This window comes from Callorhinus ursinus, unplaced genomic scaffold (assembly GCF_003265705.2).
Source record: "Callorhinus ursinus isolate GAN/ISIS: 27379988/994484 unplaced genomic scaffold, GSC_fseal_2.0 scaffold28, whole genome shotgun sequence".
In the NCBI taxonomy this organism is placed as follows: domain Eukaryota; kingdom Metazoa; phylum Chordata; class Mammalia; order Carnivora; family Otariidae; genus Callorhinus; species Callorhinus ursinus.
Window position 1 is genome coordinate 2,508,287 of NW_027397090.1, and position 18,639 is coordinate 2,526,925.

At 45.6% G+C, this 18,639-nt stretch overlaps 1 protein-coding gene across 3 annotated transcripts in view; it reads left to right on the plus strand.

The window, feature by feature from the left end:
* The window catches only part of GNA14 (G protein subunit alpha 14), a 183,070-nt gene extending 169,950 nt beyond the window's left edge, over positions 1-13,120 (plus strand). For all 3 annotated transcript variants that reach the window (XM_025891616.2, XM_073878050.1, XM_073878051.1), the window contains exons 3-7: positions 3,829-3,983; positions 6,432-6,560; positions 8,241-8,370; positions 11,167-11,320; positions 12,123-13,120. In XM_025891616.2, coding sequence (XP_025747401.1) covers positions 3,829-3,983; positions 6,432-6,560; positions 8,241-8,370; positions 11,167-11,320; positions 12,123-12,313 — 759 coding nt within the window. In that variant the 3' untranslated portion in view covers positions 12,314-13,120. The remainder of the gene's footprint in view (positions 1-3,828; positions 3,984-6,431; positions 6,561-8,240; positions 8,371-11,166; positions 11,321-12,122) is intronic.
* Positions 13,121-18,639: the final 5,519 nt, after the last annotated feature.

The window sequence follows — 18,639 nt, forward strand, 5'->3', positions numbered from 1 at the left end:
AAAAACCCACTTTCTGTAACACACAGACATTCACAGTGTATAGAAGTCCTTCATATACCAATAAAATTTATTTAAAAACAGGTCACTCTCTTCCTCGTTCCTCCCCGCCCTTCATAGTATTTTTTCCTGGAACCGTCTCTGGGGCTGTGCCACGCTCCCTACCAGCCCGCCTCATTTCTCAGGCCGTTCTTGATCAGGGTGACCAAGCAACTTCTGACCACAGAACCTTTCCACATAGATAGAGATCACAGAGAGGCAAGTAAATGCATTTTGTGACCCTAGATGGGGCAGATAAAGGGCAATAAGGGGACCACTGACGAACGTGACATGAGGTCTCAGGATGAGACTGCAATATTGTGTCAATGTTAGTTTCTTGATTTTGGTCATTATCCGGTGATTTTACAGTCCAGTGTCGGATTTTTGGGAAATCACACTGAAGTCTTCAGTGATAAAGAGGTACCATGTCTGCGACTTCCTTGCAAATATTTCAGGCAGAAGTTGTGTGTGCATGTCTCTCGCATGCATTTGGAGGGAGAGGGAATAGATGATATGGCATGGTCATAAATGGTCAACATTTGGGCAATCTTGAAAGGCAGAGAGGAACTCTTGTACCATTTCCCCCACATTTTTGCAAGTCTTAAATGATTTTAAAATCTTGGGGCGCCTGGGTGGCTCAGTTGGTTAAGTGTCTGCCTTTGGCTCAGGTCATGATCCTGGAGTCCCGGGATCAAGTCTCACATCGGGCTCCCTGCACAGTGGGAAGTCTGCTTCTCCCTCTAACCCTCCCCCCTCTCTCTCATTCTCGCTCTCTCAAATAAATAAATAAATCTTTAAAAAAATGATTTTAAAATCTTAAAAAGAATGATCTTGACAGGTGGGAGATCCAGCTGGGAAGAGAACTCTAAACTTGGACTACTTCTGGGCTCCTTGAATTCAATAGGTTCCAAACCCAGTTCCCAATTGTTGGGTTTCTAAGGAGACTGTGGTCCCCTCTTGCTTCAAGCCAGAGTCCGTTCCATTGTCCCCTCACCTGGCTGAACAGTCACTGGATGTTGCTCTCCTGGCTAAGCCCCCCTGGTTACCTGAAAGCGCAGGGTTGTCTTTCCCCAGCCTCCACCCCCTGGGTCCCCATGGAGAAGCCTGCATTCTTCTGGGATACCTCCCTGGGATCCACATTTTCTCTCTCCTGGAAGAGTCGAATACTGGGTTTACCCATTTCAACATGTAGCAGGATAGAGTAGGTTATGCTGCAGGAACAAACTGCCCTCAGAGTTCAGCTTAACACAATGAAAGATGATTTCTCACTCATCCTTGGTATGCAGGATGGTGTGTCGGGGTGTCTCTGCACATTGTACTCGCTCAGGAAGCCTGGCTGATTGAGACTCCATCTTGTCTCATGACAAGCACTGCAGCAGATGAAAGGGAAGGTGGTAAATGACTCATTGGCTCATTAAAGTTTCTTCCTGAAAGAGACAAATGTTTCCACTGCTGTTTCACTCACCGTGAAGTACAACCCTACCTGGCGTCTGTGAAGAGGGGAGGTGGGAATGTTTGTAACATCCCAGTGACTCATGGGGCCGCCTCTCAGCAGGTGAGCTGAATATAATCGTTGTGTTTAGGGGCCGCCAGCCTGGCTCAGTCAGTGGAGCTGCTGACTCTTGGTCTCAGGGTCATGAGTTCGAGCCCCACTCTGGGTGTAGAGAGTACTTTACAAAAGTAAGTTTTAAAAAAAGTCATAGGAGAGCAGCATGAGAGGCCAGCACCCCAGAAGCAAGGATTCTGCCTGCTACCAGGGGCAGGAAGACAGGTTGGCTAAAAGTCCCAGAGCATTTCCTCCTGGAGAGACTTTCCTGTCCTCGAGCTGCTCTGGGCTCTCACTGTGACCGGCTCAGGCTGCCGTCATCCTGCCCTCATGTTCTCTGGCTGTTATTTCTGCAGATGGTCTGTGTGTTAGAATGATAGATGCGCGTATGTGCGGCATGTTTGCGGGCTGCCCGCGCCACCGGGCGCTGCACTAGGTTCTGGGATCTCGGGAGCGAAGACAGGGAAGAAAACAGATCTTTCAATGCGGAGGGTAGAGCCAAGCCCAGGGTGGGGAGAGACCATCTGCTCATATTGGGGAGGAAGAGGGCGGCGGGATGCAGGGAGAGCAGCAGCAGGAAGACAGTCCCGCGGCTCCGCGCGCACTGTCTGGGTTTTCTGGGCTGTGCTCTCTCTGGCTTACAGTAGGGCAGGTGATGCAGAATGTGCTCGTGGGCGGGCTTCGAAGTCATGGCTGCAAGGCCAACCATGTGTCCTCTTTTTGCCAACAAATATTAGGCATCTGCCACAATAATGCCAATTTTGCTTACGTTTAGATGAAACTTTATAATTGATAAATCAGATACCTTGAAAATCACTGGCTCCTTTTACAAATGAGGATGCGGAGATAGGGAACTATTGGGGTTGGGGTCCTTCAAAGTCCCAAATGCACCAGAACTCAGGGTCCTTATTCCTGGTCCAGGGCACTTCCCACTGGAAGTGGGAACCCACGCTGCCTAGACCTGTTTGAGATTCTGCAACTGGGATCCTCTCCCTGCCGAGGATCCCACAGTCCAGGGGGAAGAGTTAATAGCCACTCTTGATGGATAGGGGCTCACACGGCCTTCGGTTTTGCCCCGAGTCCAGTAAATCTCTAAGCTCTCCATTTTCTCCAGCTTCCTGTTGGATTGTTAATGAGGATGAATAATACAAGATATGAGCAACTTTTCAGGGAGTAGCATATACACACAAGCAGATCACAGCCACCACACGGATGCTTTGCTGACTCACAGGGCCGAGTGAATAGCCAGCTCTGCGTGTGGCAGGATGGGGGAGCGAAGGAGAGGTCGGATTCCTGTCTGTCTCTCAGCAGGATTCCATTGTCTGTGCAACTTGCAGCCAAGGGACGGGATGTTGGATCTCCGTGGCCAACACATGGACATGTTGAGGATGTAAGCCAACCATATCATTTTCATTTGCTAAGGTTTGGCAAGATTTCTGGCCCCGTGCTAGCCTTACATTGATTAAATGAGATAAGGTGTGTATACCTCTTGGCACACAGGAAGTGGGCAATAAATGGTAACTGACTGAATAGTAATAATTACAGCAATAATCTTAAGTACTGTAATAATGGGGCCGTAGTATTACAGCAATAGTTATTGAATGATAGCAATGACAAATACAGCAATAATTGGGGCGGGGCTTGCAATGGGAGTGGCTCTCCAAATGGGAAGGAGTTTTATCTGTGATGTCTGATGATAAATAAGCCTACTAAGTTATATTAAAAAAACTGATCTAAGAAATAAAGTCTACTAAGTTATATTAAGAAAAAAAAAACAAAAGCAAGCCAGCCGGCACAGCTAGCTGGTGATTTAGTGTTTGTGTGCCCTCTGAAGCCCAGGCCCTCCCTTGCTGCTGCATCAAGGCAGACCTGCTTCCTCCACCACCCCCTGCCCTAGGATGCCAGGGCAATAAAAACGGTTCTTTTCAAGTTGCTCCGCCTACCATGCAGATGTTCAAAGGACAGTGATGATCCATGGCTCTTGGGTTTCTCTGTTCACCACTGGGTGCCGAATGCCAGTGGCACTGGCCCCCGGGGGCTGATGGGACTAAAACCCGCAGGTCAGGTCACGGTCTCTCTGTGGCTCTCCCTGAGTGAAGCGGCCACATCGTCGGCACTGCTGGTGGCTGGCCTGTGAGTGGAGATCGTCCCTCATCCACAGCCTGGGGGAGGTCTTGTCCCCCAAGTCACCAACGGGCTGGCTTCCTTTCCTTCGCCCAGTGACAGGTTCTCTTTCCTTCGTGCAGGAAAATGCCCAGCTAATCAAGGAAGTGGAAGTGGACAAGGTCTGCGCCCTGTCCAGGGACCAGGTGGAGGCCATCAGGCAGCTCTGGCAGGACCCAGGAATCCAGGAGTGTTACGACAGGAGAAGGGAGTACCAGCTGTCGGACTCGGCCAAATAGTGAGTGTTGAGCCCAGGCACACGTTGTCCACGCTTCAGAGAAGCTTCTCACTGGGGAGAAAGTAACTGCCTATAAACACTATCTCTTTCCTGCTTGTCACTATCCCCCCCGTGACTCCTTGATGTGTCTCTTACCGCTTCCTAAAAACTGTGGACCCCCAGATCTCTGTCCTTGCCCATACCCACTTTTCCTCGTTGTGTTCTAAGCCTCTCTGCTTCAACGAGAAGCTCAATCAAATGTGGGGTTCCTTGGAGGGAGCTTATCTCATCTGGGGTGCTGAAATCTTCTGACTTGAATAAGGACTACCACTGCCTCTGGCTTCTCCTTTCCTCTTCTCCATATCCCTCTGCCTTCTGGTCTCATCAGCAGACAGCAGAATCAATTGCCCTCAAATCTAGAATCGGAGTTTCGACCAGCCAGGCAAGAGACCCGCTCCAGTGGCTGATCTCGTGCTGCCCTCTGGTGGGCAAGACAGGTTCTGCAATCCCAGCACAGGGAGGAAGCTCAGTCCACAAGCCCTTTGCTTATTGACTCCCTGGGAAGGCCTCTGCGCTTTAGTTTTGGTTCATAAAGCTCTAGTTTTAAATCATTAATTCCTAAGGTAAGATGAAATAGATGGTTCTGCATGCAAATTATCCCATGGTGATCACAGAATTTCATTGTCTTCAGAATTTCCGGAGGCAGTGTCTCCATCAGTTAGGTCACTGGACACACAGACTGGTCATGTTCTGCTTGAAGAGGCGGTTCTTCCTGCTTCTGCAGCTCAGCTCTTCCCCCGTTGCTCCGAGTCCTCCCCCAGCCTCTCAGAGCCCCAGAATCCCGTCCCCTTCCCTTGGGGTGTTGCTGTTGCCCTCCAAACAGGTGTGGGTAGGTGGTTTACCCCGATTGTCTGGACAAGCCAGTGGGCAGGAGAGGAACCCTGAAATCTCACCTCCCGTTCCAACGGCCTCCCTTTGGCGCTAGTGCCAGGCTGAGTGTTTCGGGCTGTTGCCCCAGGTTGGCATAACCAATCTGAGTGCAGGGACGTTTAGATGCATCTAAACGTTTAGATGCAGTAGGGCAGCCAAGTAAGAAAAGGAAATAAAAAGAAGCCCAGAGAAGGTATGGGGGCAGCTCAGGAAAAAGCCAGAGGGAAGGAAGGCAGTGTCCCAGGGAGGAGGGCAGACAGCAGTGGACAGCTGGGGACCCAGCGACAACTCGAAGTTCCTGAGGCCATCTCTGCCCTTCCCTGAGACCCCCCTAGTGTCCTTTGCTTCTGTGAATGTTCTGGGGAGTGGCCGGGGCTCTTGTAGATCCATTTGGAAGAGCCCCCTGGAGCTGTTGGGAAGCTCGGTGGAGCCCTGCAAGCTGGGACTCGTGCACCAAGAGGCACATAGGGAATGGCTAGGGGGACCACGCTGCCCCCAAGACGGTGGCGCTCCGGCACGAGCAGCTGCCCCACTGCCAGAGCTGCTGAGCTGACTCGGACCAGGTGCACAGGTGTCATCTGCTGTGCCAGGACTGTTTACTTATTGGGACAGACATTCATTTCACCAGAACTCAATGTGTGCTGCTGTGGGCCAGCCTGTGCTCTGTCCTCCAGCGACAGACACTCCGACAGAGGGCTGCACGAGGAATACGGTCTGCCTGCCTCCCTGAGCTCCGGCTCCTGCCACCTGCTGGGCACTGCAGTCCCTGGCAGGGAGGGGGCGGGGCCAAGCCTCGCTGTGCGGGATGCCCCGAAGCACCCCCTCCATCGTTGGCCTGGGCCTGCGTTACAGGTCTTTTACTCAAAAATGCCTAGTATCAAGGCCTTAAAGTAAAACAAACAAAAAACCCCAAGAAAACAGAAAAAGTGGTTTGTTTCCAGCTTAAGAGTTTACTGTGGAGCCAGAAATAATCCAAGACAAGCCTTGGCTGATTTTAGATGTTTAATGTCCCAACAAACAGTAAACTTTTTCTTGTTATTTTGAAAGAGCTCTGAGTTGGCCTGTTTTATACCTTTATATTCTCATAGAAACTCGAATTCATTGAGCAAAGCCTTCGAGAACAGCATCTGCGTTCTGTAATGTTCGTGGGTGGGGATGTGTGTGTGTGTGTGTTGAGGGGGAGCTTTGAGGGAGGAAGGTGGCTGAGAGGTCACAGACCGGATCCCAACATCCTTTCCTTCTGACCCGTTGGCTCCTTCACTGGCCAGGGAGAGAGAAAGCTTAGAGCCCGGAAAAAGAAATGGCATTATTCCCGGATTTCCCAGAGGGCTCATGGAAGCTTCTGATCCATATTCTCTCCCAAACACTCACCATTGTGGGGCAGGGGGGAAACCTGGTCCAGTGCCAGCTCTCAAGAAAGTCACTGATGGAATCCACGAACCTGAGAGGGGGCGCTGTGAGTTTGGGTGACTTCCCTGGAGTGGGACGTTTCTCCGGTGTCTAAAACGAGTCTTGGTGCCTTGCTGTCTGGTGTCGCAGTTACCTGACTGACATTGACCGGATCGCCATGCCGTCATTCGTGCCAACACAGCAAGACGTGCTTCGCGTCCGAGTGCCCACCACCGGCATCATTGAGTATCCGTTTGACTTGGAAAACATCATCTTTCGGTAAGACTGTCTCCCTGACACGGTCCATCGGAATCTGTGTGGCCTTGGAAGTCCTGGGAGGGATTCTTAAGTGTGTTATGCCTCAAAGCGTTCTATCTCCCAGAGCCATATGGGCCTCTCCATCACGGAGTGTTTAACATTTCGGGAGGTCTCAAGTCCTGGAATGAAGAGGAACTCACCTTCCTATTCCCCTTAGAACAGAACAGTCTCCTTACTGAAGTCTGGAACCCTTAGATGTAAAACACACACACACACGCACATTGAAAATACTGATGCCTTTTCCCTAAACTTGAATATTATTCTTCCCTATAGTCCCTTCTGTAGCATCTATCCATAAAAATAAAAAAACTAACCATCAGTACAAAAGTGTATTAATTATGTAAGATAACATCAACTATATACAGTTGTGTAAAAAATGTATGAATTTCCACACACAAATATAAGAAGTACTTTTAGGATGACTTAAGTAGATCCTCACTGCATTTAATTATGGCAGAAAAAGGAGAATATGGTACTTATGCCCAGCACTGCAAGTTTTAAAGCACTTTTATATGCATTAGTTTCCTTGTTCCTCGTCAGAGTTACTGCATTATGCTTTTCTAGTCAAGAAGACGCAGGTCCAGTCCTGCCACAACCAGGGCCTGTCTGTAAATCCGATTCCGCCTCCGGAGCGTTGTGGCACTGGGGAGCCCTCTGGTCGAGCCCCTTGAAAATCTGCATCCGGGTGCCCATGAATGTATGACCGTGACCTGTTCAGAATCAGTCCTGCTTGCTACGTCCGAACCCTGAATTGGTTCCACAGATGTGTTTGGCCCACTTGGTGTTTTTTAAGCCCCTTTTGAGCCAGTATTCAAGAATTGGTCCATTTTGCTTAGAACATTTGATACCTAGTTTCTCTTGAAAGGTTGAGGGGCTGGTCTGGCATGCCTACACGTCTGTCCAGCAGGGCTTGGCTACAGCCGCCCTGCAGTCCACCCTCTGGACGGGGCCCCTAGTGTTCTTGAAGTTGCCTGCCGTTCTACTTTGGATAGGCCCACTTGACTTATTTCCACAAACTGCCTGCCTCCTGCAGCGTTGGAGCTTCTGAGCCGTCTTTGGGCTAGGACTCTCTTAAGTCTCTCCCCAAAGCCCCAGATAGAGCCTTTGGATTGCCACAGATGATGGAGGTCACTTGCAGGTCTTTATAGGCCAGAAGGGGTGGCGCCCACGTAATGTGGAAAGGACTTGTGGCTAAGTCTGAGGAGCGGTGAGAAACAGGCCGGGGGGGGGGGCTGGAGGCAGCCCGTGGGCCTGGGGGACTGCCCACCTCTCTGCCCCTCGCGTGTCTGGCGTCCGGCACTCGACAGTGGTTAGCGCGACACCTACGTGGATGCTTGTGCTTTCTGCCTGGACTAATGCAGCAGCTTCCAAACCAGTGTCCCCGAGCATGCTGCTCCCCTGGAGTCACCCCTGCACCCGTCTTTAGTAACTTTACTTACACTATGTGCCTCCTTTGCTAACACCCAGGGTTCCTCTCTGCCGAAAGCAGCGGTGTTCAAACATGGGCATCTTAAGACCCCTTTTCACCTCTAAAAAATTGAGGACCTTAGGAGTGCGGATTCCCACCATATGATGATGCCTGTCCTCCTCCAAAGAGCCATGTATCCCAACCTTTGAATGTTCTGTGTTTCTGTCGAACAGGATGGTAGATGTTGGTGGCCAGCGATCTGAAAGACGGAAATGGATTCATTGCTTTGAAAGTGTCACCTCCATTATTTTTTTGGTTGCTCTGAGTGAATATGACCAGGTCCTGGCTGAGTGTGACAACGAGGTATGCTGGGTGGGGAGGGGTAGCTGTGGAAAACAGAAACCCACGTCTGCAGTTTGCAAGAAGCTAGCCTGCCCTGGCGTTAGACAGTATTCTTTAGGTTCAACGGTCCTGCTATTCAAAGTGCAGTTTCTGGAATTAGCAGAACCTGCATCATCTGCGCGCTTGTTAGAAATGCATGCCTAGTCAATCGACCTACACGGAATAAATCAGAACTTGTATTTTAACAAGATTCCAGGTAATTCAAATACACATGAAAGTTTGACAATCACTGGCCTGGAACCTGGTTCTCAAAGTAGGATCTTTAAAGAGAGACCTGGCATGTGGGTCCAACTCCAGATTCTGATTTAGTTGGGGTGGGGGTGGGCTGAGCCTGGGATCTAATCTCAGGTGGGGCCACCCAAAAGCATAGGGTTCTCAGTCTTGGCTGCATATTGGAATCCCCTGGGGAGTTTCTAAAAAAGACCATCTTTTGGACCTCCCAGTAGAAACTCGTATTTCTTCGGTTTGAGTCAGGGGTATTTTCCCCAAGCCCCTCAGAGGTGCTCACGCACAGCCAAAGTTGAGCAATGCTCTTTCTCATAAATACCTGGGAACAGGCTTCCTAACCTCTCTCCAGGGTGCTCCCAAATTAGGTCCCTGAGTTGACAGGAGGAGTGGTGTCAGATGCTTAGAGATATTCTGACCCACCCTGGTCAGGCATTCCATGTCCTCTGCAGGGTTGCCCTAGGGCTAGCTGTGTGGAACTGCATTAACCACATCTGCCCAGAGAGTGAAGATAGCGGTCACTGTCACTTCTCTTTGACGTGGGGCTGTGTTCTGTGGGACACCACTGTCTTCCCCTTGTCTTTTCCCCAGCCTTGCACGAGACATCCTGACCTCATAGAAAAGTGTCTCTTCCTTCTAGGTCATGGTAGTAAACCAGTAAAGAACTCTGCCCAGGATTAGACAGTAACTATGAGCAAATTATATCTTGTATTTCTTGAGAGCAGGCCTTTCTCTGAGGAGCAGAGTCACAGTAGCTAATTAGTGGAGGATTAACCCATTTACTAGTGTCATTGTGCAAAGAAGAACAGCAATCTTGGCTGCCACCCAGCTCTTCCACGAGGGACATTTTTTTTTTTTTTTTAAAGCAAAGGCTTCAGGTTATCAATATGAAAAATGAGGTCCAAATTTCTCTCAGGATTACTTACTGATGTTTCTCGGGAAGCTCAAAAGATGACTCAGGGGCACAAAGGACCAGTGCCTCAACCCAGTATGCTTACAAATTAGACATTTTCTCCTCTCCTAAAAATCACAAGATATCTGGAGAGGAATTCCACTCCAGACTTGTCCTGGGTGTACATACATGTTGTGTCCACTCTCTGGACTTACAGGAATTGTTTTTTCATGTACAGTTGACCCTTGAACAACACAGGTTTGACCTTCATGTGTCCACTTACACGTGAGCTTTTTTTCTGATAAATACGGTACAGTACGGGTATTTTCCTTGTAACATTTTTTTTCTCCAGCTTTAGTGTAAGAATATGGTATATAACATCCATAACATACAAAATATGTGTTGTTATTGGTGAGACTCTGGTCAACAGGGTATTAGTAGTTAAATTTTGGGGGAGTCAAAAGTTATATGCACATTTTCGACTATGCCAGGCAATCAGCCCCCTAACTCCTGTGGTGTTCAAAGGTCAACTTCCTTGCAGATTATTGATAAGACCATAAATTTTTTTTAAAGCTTTAAAAACTGAGGGGTTACCTGTCTGGTAAATAAATTCCAGATCTTGATTGCCAAAAATGTACTGAATAGGAGAATGGGCCCAGGTATGCAGAGGTCGTAGGGAAACAGGTTTATGGCATGTCCCTCTGAGCAGGGTGCAAAGCTTTCATGTTTTTGTCTGACCATTGCCCTTTATAAAGGGAAGTTCTTGTTTCTTAACTCTTAGAAATACTTGAGAGCAGGGGCAGTGTGGCCAGCTCAGTCCATGGGGCATGTGACCCTTGATCTCAGAGTCATGAGTTCAAGCCCCACGGTGGGCTCTGTAGAGCTTACTTTAAAAATACCTTATTAAAAAGGTGCCACCTAGAACAATTATTGTCACCAGATTAAGATTTGTATGTGCCCTATTTTCCCTAAATTAGAACATTTGATATATTCTTGCCAGTGACTAATGGTAAGAAATTTTTACTTTTTCTACATAATTTTGACCAGATCCTATTATTACATGGGCTTGGGAATTCATTTAAATTTACGAACACTAGTATGTTCATCCATAAAATGGGGACCCTGTTCCCCTAGCAGACCTCGCCCGTATTACCCACCTGTAACGTGTGGCGCAGGAAAGGCGCTCAGCAGTGTCAGTCCCCTGCTCTCCAATGCCCAGCCTTCCTCTGGACAGTGGCTGTGCTCGAGCAGCCTTCCTCCTGTGGTCTGGAAGCCCACCCCCAATTAAAGTGAGTGTCTCGGGCCCAAGTTATGCACTTTCCCTACTTGGTAACCCCAACAATTAAACAGAAAACTTTGTCAAATATAGGTATGAACCTTTTTCCAAGTTTCACAAAAGCCTTTCTTATGTGTTTATTTGGGGTGCTGCAGGAGAACAGAGCCAGAAAGGAAGGGAGGGAAATAGAAACAGGAGGCCTGGTGTCCTGGGGGGGCCCCTCTGCTCACCAGCTTCAGCATGGAGAACTGTGTGGAGCCAGCAGCTGGGTGAGGGGACACATGGGTGGAAGCAGCGATTTGGCCTGTCGCTTCCAAAGTATTGTTTTTCTTTATTAACCCTAAGTGCCTTGTTTCGCACTTAGAACCGCATGGAGGAGAGCAAAGCCTTATTTAAAACCATTATAACCTACCCCTGGTTTCTGAACTCGTCTGTGATTTTGTTCTTAAATAAGAAGGATCTTTTGGAGGAGAAAATCATGTACTCTCATCTAATTAGCTACTTTCCAGAATACACAGGTAAGTGTCCCTCTTGCTGACCTCCCTGGCCACGGGCCGGCATTACTGACATGGCCTCAGGGGCGTCCCTGATCTGCCTGGAACAGACTTTCTCAGGGAAGCTCCAGGTGCATGACTCTGTTGTTGCCTCAGCACCTCCACACATGCCAGCCCCTATGGAAACAACAACTCGTCCTGCTCACATGCCCTGCACCCTCACCTGCACTCGGCTGTGCCTCCTGTGTGCTCCCTTGGCCTTCCTCACTCTGGAGCACAAGCCTCTGCCTTGCCTAGCTGTGCCTCCCCCCATCTCCAGCAGAGTACCTGCTCCTTCTGTGAGTAGCTTAGTGTGACAGACCCCTTTCCAGGCACACGGTAGACACTGAAGTTTGTAGATATAGGACCGATCCCAGGCTGGAAAGCTTATGTCCTGATGCTAATTATTTCTGGTACAGGAGGTCTCAAATATCAGCAAGTTTGATACTGATATTTTAGAGTGCTGTTTTAGCACCCCCTTTCCTTTTATTAACTGCATCAGCCATGTGGTGAGAGCCCAAACCAGAACATTAAATTGGGTCACCGTTTTTTCAACAAAGTGCTTTAACGTACACTTTTTAGATAGCAGTGGACATTTTAAAATATCTCGTTTACGGGTTCATGATGAGCTCTAATAAAAGTTCACACCCCAGGTAAGCTCTTCTCTAGGAATAAGAACTCAAAAAAGGATTCCAAGTAAGAATAGGAGTATACTGAAACTGATTTTGGGGAGGACCCAGGGGTTAGTAGCTTTCTTCTTTATTCCTGTAACTGCACTCTTGACTAGGACCGAAGCAGGATGTCAAAGCCGCCAGAGACTTTATCCTGAAGCTCTATCAAGATCAGAATCCTGACAAAGAGAAAGTCATCTATTCTCACTTCACATGTGCTACAGACACGGAGAATATCCGCTTTGTGTTCGCTGCTGTGAAGGACACAATTCTCCAACTCAACCTGAGGGAATTCAACCTGGTTTAGAAGCTGCTGCCCACCCCTCACCCCTCCCAGAGGACAGGATTTGCAAGCTCCTCCCGTTTTATTTGCCAGTGCTTGTGACATCACCCACCCGCCATGCAGGCCCCAGGGACAGGTGGTGGACTTCGTGAGATATTTTGTTTAGCCAACTTTTTCAAAGTCTTTATTTCTAAATTGTTTTTATATTTCTTTTCTTAACTTTTGGTTATGAGATTTTAAGTTTTTAATTTGATATTTTACAGAATTTTTAAAAGCCACTGTGATTTACTGTGTTGTTGTTTTAAGTTAAAGTGTGTTTAATAGTCCTTAACACATCCTGTAACAGAGGGGTCTGTTAATTTATAGATCATGACTTGAGACCTCTAGGATTAACTTGGGTGGTATTTTTGTTTTTTTTAAAGTTAATGGGTTTGAAGCTTTTTATTAAATCTTGTAATTTAGAGATTTTAAACTTTCTCTTCATGCTGAAGTATGCATTTTACATGCCATCAAACTTTGTGTTTATTTCTTAAGCCAAATTAATGATATCATCAATGTATCTTAGTTTTGCCACAATTTGATTACCATGCAGCCAAAGTTGACATAAATGGGCTCTAGACAGCATATTAAGTTGTATTGGTGGAAAAAAAGTGTGTTTTATATATATATATGACCAAGTCTTGTAAACTTCTGAAATGGCTAAAAGTCTAAATTGTTTAACAAATGTAATGTAACCCCTGCCAAAGTTCTGATGGCCACCACAGATTGGCTGGCTGAAACATGTATGCTCCTCGGAGGAGGCGATGAATATACCATTCGGCCATCAGCAATGGATTATGTTGTGTTTCTTTGTGCTCATGGTTGATATAAACTAGGAAAGTCACAGCATTTTTCTAACTCAAACTTTGTAAATGTCCTTGGAGGGGAGGAAAAATAAATTTCCTCTTACCTTCTAGGTTCCTGGCTGAGACCCCCAAACAAAACAGATTAACGGGGGGGGGGGGAGAACCACCCTAGTTTAATAATATGTATGCCTCTGTATACAGGAGAGATACCCAGAGAACTGAGTAACTTCCCTATAGGCCAGGCCCTCCCCTTGAGTACCTTCTTCAGCTCAAGATGTTGGGGGAGGAGGAATCACCTATTGAGAGGTGAGTAAGGGTGTCTGTAAGGGTCTGTCCCTCTCTGTACCAGAAAAAGGAGACCTCTACATCCTAACAAATAGATTTCACTTATACATGTAAATTTCCCTCATGAAAGGGTAGCTCTTGCTAGGTTTTCAGAGCTTTTGCTGGATCTCCTGTTCCTTAATTAGCTCAAAATAATCCTTACGCCAAAGAGGCATATTTTGGGGTGCTATGGTCTGTTCCCCTTGGGCTCTGCCTTTGAAACTTCAAATTACTTTCACAGCCCAAAAGCTGAGTGGATTGAGAGATTGTTCTATAGTTTCACTGAACCAGTCTCAGGTTGGTTAAAAAGCTGTGTCTCACTTCAGGAGGGGGCGGGGCAGGTGGTAGCCCAGTTAGACGTCTACAGTGCAAGCAGGGATTTCATAAGCATTTCTATGGGGGGCTAAAAGGAAAAGGGTAGTGGCTGGAACAAATTTTACACTAAATTTCAGTCCTGAGGGCAGCCAGTCAGAAGATTTCTACATGTTAAGTCAAAGGACCTTTTGCAGTATGAATGTCTTTGAATGTCTTTGTCATAAACTCTGGCCCACAAGGCCCACAAAACTGTAAACATGGGCTACTGTGGTATTTCTGTGGAGTTGATATCAAGTTGTTCACAGTTTGCAGGGCCTGGTGCCACACTTTTGAGAAACTGAAATAACTTCTGTAAATGACAAAAGACTTACAAAATGGCCATCATCAAAGATCTGATGGGAGTTCGCTATAATGCAGCTGACAAGGACATCTGGTTACTTCTGTGACCTACGTTTTAAGATAACTAGAATTCTAAGTGCTAACATTACACCAGGACATATCACATTTCTAGGAATTTCATGCAGTTTGTTTTTAGTGATTCCAAGTCAAAAAAAAGTAGAGGAAAATTGGAAACGTTTGAAGAGGTCTATAGGCAAGGTTATAGGAGGAAACGAAGAATTCAGGATTAAGTCCATTTACAGGTAAATAATGAAACCTCAGACAACACAACTAGAATCTGATATCCACAAGGGTGCATTTCCACTGAAGCATCATCTTTCTCTGTAAACATCCCCACTTCTACCAAAGATAATAAAATTACACGTGGCCTGATTTTTTACGTAACAAGAATAGTGATTGGCCCTTTACACTCTTTTAAATGTGGTTTATTGGAAGCGAGTGCTTCCCAAGTCTAGTTGAATAGCTCTTCTTGCAAGAAGACCAATCTTGAGATGTTCCAGGGGCCCTCTGGAACATCCCTAGTTAGTTCACGGTCGAAAAGACTTCATTTAGAATTTGAGTTTCAGCTTTTCAAAAATATCAATAGTTTTGAACACCTGACTAGAATTAAGAAACAATACTTGATTACCTATTTTAACCGAAGTGAAAAGATTTTAAAGGCAAATACAGGTTACATAGCTGTCAGTGAAACTTGGCTCTTAATACTGGGAAGACCTGTGGTTTTCTTAAGTGATCAAAGACCTGATGATAAAGATAACAGGGAATTAGTTCAGTAAAACACAAAGTCTTTTGCTTTCTAGACAGCTTGCTTAAAAGTAGAGAAAAACCTTTCACAGTTTTTTCTCAGGAGCAGACCAAAGAAGAGTCTGAGAGAACTCTGTCCTTTCGTTACCAGCCAGGCCCCACAGGCCTGACCTTTACCGCCCCCTCGCGTGGACTCACCGACCTTTGTCCTCCTTTTCCCGGAGGCTTTTCTTTCCAGTTTGTCTCAACTCAGGCGGATGGAAACCGAAACCACGCCTCGGGCAACAGCTCAGCAACAGCCTCGATCCGACCTCCAGCAGGCCCGACCACCCAGACCAGTTTGAATTTAACCCCTGGCTCGCACCTGCACAGATGGACCTCTAGAGTGACCAACAACTACCTTTACCTCCTTGTAATACTAAGCTCTCCACCTAACAAGGAGCACAAGCCTCCTTTACATAACATACAGTGTAGCATAGGAACCTTTCCTAAAGGTGCATGAAGGATCTCATGCCAGTCTCCACATATGATGGCAAGAGATCGCTTTTAGAGGATTTTTTTTTTTTTTTTTTGAGAGAGCAAGTGAGCACTTGCCCACGAGCTGGGGAAGGGGGAGAGGAGAGAGAGTATCTGAGGCAGGTTCCATGCCCAGCGCAGAGCCTGATGTGGGGCTCAATCTCACGACCCTGAGATCATGACCTGAGCCGATCAAGAGTCTGATACTTAACCGACTGAGCCACTCAGGTGCCCTGCCCCCAAGAGATACCCTTTTTAAAATATTCCTGACCCTAAATAAAAGGAACTCATCCACCCTTGCTCAGGGAATCACAGTTTTGGAGATTATTCCCCATGAACTCCTTTCTTGCTGCAAATAATTTTTACTTTGTGCGACAACCCAACCTGGGGTAGTGTTTGTTGTGACTGACCAAGGCTCACTCAAGTTGGTTCAGTTACACCTTCAGCAGACGGAAGAAAACTAAGTTCTAGTTTGACATGAGTATACTATTGATAGTAAAGTTTATCTTTACACATTTATGAATTCATTCCATTTTAGCTAGCTTAATTACACAAGGTTTTCTCTCTTTCCAACTTTCTATATCCAATTATTTTTCCCTTACTCTCCTCTTTCCTTTTCTGAAACCACTCGTTCTACTCTAAGACACAACTTCTCTTTCCTATAACAAAAATGCATCTTTGTACCTCATACGTTTTCTTAAACCAAACCACATCTTACTTTCTTTGCATGCAGAGGTTTTCCTTACTATTTCTAGTAGTTTGAATTACGTATGTTAACTAGTATTCCCAACCCTCTGAAACCTTAATTTCTAGAACTAAGCCCTTATCAACTGTAGTTTGGCAAATTTATGAATACATTTCCTAATTTCTAGAAGCATATGCTGCTTCATAGTACAATTTTTCAATGTGGTACAAGATGTTTACTAATAGACCCAAATATGTTTAGTTTCTCCATATTAAGCCAAAAGCAGATAAACCTACATTCAGTAATGTTCCAGTATTTTGTCATATTTGGAAATTTAGACATTCCAATGAATTCCCATCATTTAACTTAGGAAAATTTCATTTATAAACTTTAATCCCACTTAAATCTACTTAATTCACTTGTTCTTAATCGTATTGAGATTACTTCTAAAAATTTCATGAGACATTAAGGCCATCATCCTGTTATTTTTCTTGCTCACAAGTTTTGTGACAGAGATAACATGAACTCATTTGACTAATAAACCAGGTACAATAGAAGTTGTATGCATTACATCCAAAGCTGACAACCCTGAAGACATACCTATTTCAATGAAACCAAATTAAATTAGCTTGTATTTACTGAGTATTTTCCCAGATCACATGAACTTGGAAAACATTTGGGTTTGTTTCTATATTTCTAAGTCTACAAGTGCTTAATTCATATACGAAGTTATTTCTGAGCCAATTAAGTAGAGCTGGTTTACAAATTAATTTTGGCAATACCATCTAGAGGTAGAAAAATAGCATGTCTATAACATACATAGACACACATAAACAGATACAGAGACCTTATACCTATCACTGTAACATATTTAACTGTGAAACAGGTACAGTAACACACAACTCAGTAGTTTGTGAAAGAACAGCTGTATCCAAATTGTGTTTCTGGCAGATGGAATGAGTTCATTTACTTATGGCTAATTCAGATGGCTAAGGGTTTTTTACCAAGATTTGTATGGAAGATACTTTTTTTTAATTGTGCCCAATTTCCAAATAGCTCCTTTTTCCCTTCTCATGAGAATCATCTCCCTAAAGTCTTCATTTCAAAGAGATGGCGGTAGAAAATGTGTATCAAATGCACAAGGAAAGTATCCAAGTTGTCTCCAAGGGGTTTGGGGCATATTTGCCTATGATCAGAAGTCTATAGAGTAATTACTATTAAAATTTTTCCTTTTCTTAGATGCAGGACAGTTCTATTTCCAATATCCCAATCTTACACAAGTATCTGCAAGCATTTTGAGATGAAGAGGGGAGGTTTTGGGATTGGTTAAGATTGGATGGACTTTATATTGCTTCTAGAAATGCACTTCTAGTTTTGTAAAGATTTTTAAGACAAAAAATAGTATTTCTAATTCCTCAAAGAAGTAGGGGAGCCTGAATGGTATTACGGGGCTGACACACTCATCCAACTACATTATCTTCAATTTGCTTCTTTATATCATTATTGGGGAAGATTTCCATTCCAACTAAGATGAAAATCGAAAGATTCCTATGTTCAAGAACTTCAGGGTTTAATGCAGTATGCCTTTGTAAAGAGTATATAAAGCGTTCAACAAGAACCTTTGAATACTCTCCTCTTTTGAGTGTATAATCCAACCTTGGACCAATTCACTTTAGGGGGAAAGACTCTACTATTGCTTTTATCAGTCACTGAACATCAGAACATCAGCCTTACCCAATCATTTCCTGATCCTTTGCAGGAAGGCCTGGGAGGAATTCTGGTTATCCATTTCCTCTGGGAGGGGAGTCTGTCCCAAGGGGCTGGCTGGCTTATCACTGCAGTATAAACATGGGTGGGAAGGACCCCTAAGCAGACAATCAAGGTCCCAGTGAATGGAGTTGTGAATGGCCACTGATCTACCTCTTCTCTAAATCCGGTTGAATCTTCTGAAAGTGGAGATAAAAAGTGCTTTGTAATTTTACCTTGTTAATAGAGTCCTTAAGGCTGGATGCTATATTCCTTCACTTCCTCTTTTCAATTTGATCATTCCACAGATACCAGTAAGACAACCATTTAGATTGAGAACTAAAATTTTTTTTTCAAATACGTTGTCTTTCCAATTCAAAGGATCCATCATCTGGCTTTTGATGAGTAGAATCTTTGTATTAATCTCCATAGGGACTCAAACCCATAAGCCTTTTTTATGACTTACCCGTGGATAAAGAGGTGCCCCTTTTGGGCAGACAAGAGGTATCCAACCCTTTGTTGGAAAAGATGCATCCCTTATAAGATCCAGAAAGTTCATTCTTAGGGTTAGCAGAAGAAAGCAAAGACCTTCCCTTGTCACAGGCAGTAAGAATATGTAGTGAGAAGATGTCTCTTGTTTCCCATGAGAACATGAGACACTTCCAGTCCCAGACCTGCTAATCTGTGACCCCAGACACATGCTACTGGAATGGGACTTCCCTGGCACGGACACAGTGAAGGTTGAGACGACAGGCCCCGTATGGACTGGGAACCCC